This window comes from Sardina pilchardus, chromosome 7 (genome assembly GCF_963854185.1).
Source record: "Sardina pilchardus chromosome 7, fSarPil1.1, whole genome shotgun sequence".
Classification (NCBI taxonomy): Eukaryota; Metazoa; Chordata; class Actinopteri; order Clupeiformes; family Clupeidae; genus Sardina; species Sardina pilchardus.
In genome coordinates, this window is record NC_085000.1 from 28666726 (window position 1) to 28669225 (window position 2500).

The window sequence follows — 2500 nt, forward strand, 5'->3', positions numbered from 1 at the left end:
CTCTCTCTGTTTCCCCCTGTCCGGCTCTTAGCGAGCGCGGAGAGGAATAACACGCAAGGTGTCGGGAGACGGAGGGATACTCGCGTCAGACGGCCGGGGCACTTTGATTAATTGAGCGATTAAAGTTTGAAGTCCACGTCAGCACTCTGCGCGGGTCACGGCGCCATTAGCCGAAGCGAATGGGAGAATCCAGATGTTTCGCTCAGATAATTGTACCGAAAACACAGCGTTCGGAATTCCAAGGCAATAGGACTTTATTCTCCGAGTGGGTGTTTATTTTCGGAATGGAGTTATTACTAAAAGAACTTAAATCATGGAACAAAAACATCTCTCTCTCTCTCTCTCTCTCTCTCTCTCTCTCTCTCTCTCTCTCTCTCGCTCGCTTGCTTTTCTTGTTCTCTCCCCCCCGACGAACACAGAAATGCTTTTAATTGAAACGCGTCCATAGAGAGTCCCCCTCGTGCACTACCTACCTCTCGCAGAGTTGTGCTCTCATCCGCTCCATCAAGTATAGCACCGCCCTGCATAGAACAGAAATTGTAATTATTTAGGTTGGTTTAAATGATAGTGGTTCTCTTCCTCTCTTTCACACACACACACACACACACACACACACACACAGACACATATACACACACATTTGGACTTTTGTAGAACTGAACCATCCATTCAGGAAGTTCCCTCTGCCAAAAGTCTCAAGCCAAAGAATGTAAAGCATTCTCTCTATATACAGCTATTTCTGTAGAGGGCACAGGGGTCTCCATGAGCGCATCAGCGCCGGCGCTCTGCGTTTGAGCCTCCGCACCGCTCGCTCGCTCGCTCGCTCGCTCACTCGCCGCCCGCCGTCATCTGGATCGTTCCGTTTTAAGCTGTCGCGAAACGACTACGGTCCGGCTATCACCATAAATATGGCTCCTCTTCGGATCTCGAGGAGCGCCGTTAGTGTCGGGCGCTGACAGGATATGGTCCCGATCATATACACAGAACCCTCTCAGAGCTCGGGCTCTGGCCCATATCTCACGAGATGCCTGTGATATGGAGGACGTATTAAAGCCCATCCTGACTTTCATGTTCCACTCTGCTCTGCAGTGCTATAAAGCCCTGGCGGGATGAAACACATGTGTGTGTGATTGCCTGCAAGTAATATAATTCAATCTGTGTGTATGCGCGTACGTTTTTGTGTGTGCGTATATGCGTGTGTGTGTGTGTGTGTGTGTGCACATGTGTGTGTGTGTGTGAGTGTGTTTGTGTGTGTGTGTGTGTGTGACCGTCTGACACAGGATGAGTTATAGCATCCTCGCCGGATGACTAGCGCTAGCGGCATGACGCGGTGGCTAGCCGTGCCCTGTCCTAATGGTCTGATCCCGGCAAAAATTACCGCCATTACCGAAGAATCTCTCTGATGACAGGATGTGAGTGCAGGGGGTTGTGGGTATTGCGGTCCGACGGTATGCGACCCATTACACTGCGCACCTGCCCTCACTCTCTCTCTCTTGCCCACCCCCCCTGCTTTGTGACTGTAACTATGCGTAAGTATGAGAGTGTGTGTTTTCTCCAGTGAGCGCTTTTTGTCTATGTGGTTTGCGCTCGGCTGGGCTGCGGATCTGGTGTGGATTAGAGTAACGACTTACCGTAGCTCTAACCCTCCTCCTCCTCCTCCTCTTCTCTTCCCATTCATCCCCGCAGGCAGCAAGCCCTGTTGGCAGCCATTAGCGAGAAAGATGCGAACATCGCCCTGCTGGAGCTCTCCGCCTCCAAGAAGAAGAAGACCCAGGACGAAGTGATGGCCCTCAAGAGGGAGAAGGACCGCCTCATGCACCAGCTCAAGCAGCAGGTAAGGGCCTCTCTCTCTCTCTCTCTCCGATTGGGCGACCCCGCCCGCCAATCAAAACCCCCCGCCCCTGTCCGGCCAATCCAATCCCTGTGGTCTGTTTGTCCGGGGCTTGCAATGATTTGGAAAACATTCCATTGAGTCAACAAGGTGGGCCGATAGGGGAGATAGATGCAAGTCAGTCAACCATCAGTTTCATCATCAGGGCCCTGGCTGAGCTATCAGCTCTCACGGCGCAGGCTGCATTCCCAGCGTATCCCGTTACATGTGATGCACCATCGGGGGGAAGTGGCCCTTTACATTCCTCCTGCTGATTCAACTAGGTGTATTAAATCACATAAACCACATCAGACCCCACGGCTAACGGTTAGCATTAGCGTCTGGCCAGGGCCGGAGGGGACATGGCTGTCTGACTCACACAGCATTCTGGGAAGCAATAGAGGGGGGGGGGGGGCAGTGGAGAGAAAGAAGCCGAGACCGGGATGCTTCTGCCGTTCGCTCACGGCTCGTAAACACAAACAGTTGTTGGTCGGAGGAGAGGCCACGCTGGCATTTCGGGGAATGGGGGGGGGGCGAGGGGTGGGGTAAGGTGGAGGGGCGTCATTATCCGTTTACCGCTTTGGCCCGCGTCACTGTTTCCTGATCAGTAAAAAACGGTTCAGTGACAGG

The 2500-nt window shown here is 52.9% G+C and overlaps 1 protein-coding gene across 1 annotated transcript in view; it reads left to right on the forward strand.

Annotated features, from left to right (window-relative positions):
• Positions 1-2500, forward strand: part of LOC134087871 (ERC protein 2) — a 283328-nt gene that overhangs the window by 199517 nt on the left and 81311 nt on the right. The window contains exon 14 of the mRNA XM_062541676.1: positions 1687-1834. Within this exon, the coding sequence (XP_062397660.1) occupies positions 1687-1834 (148 nt within the window). The remainder of the gene's footprint in view (positions 1-1686; positions 1835-2500) is intronic.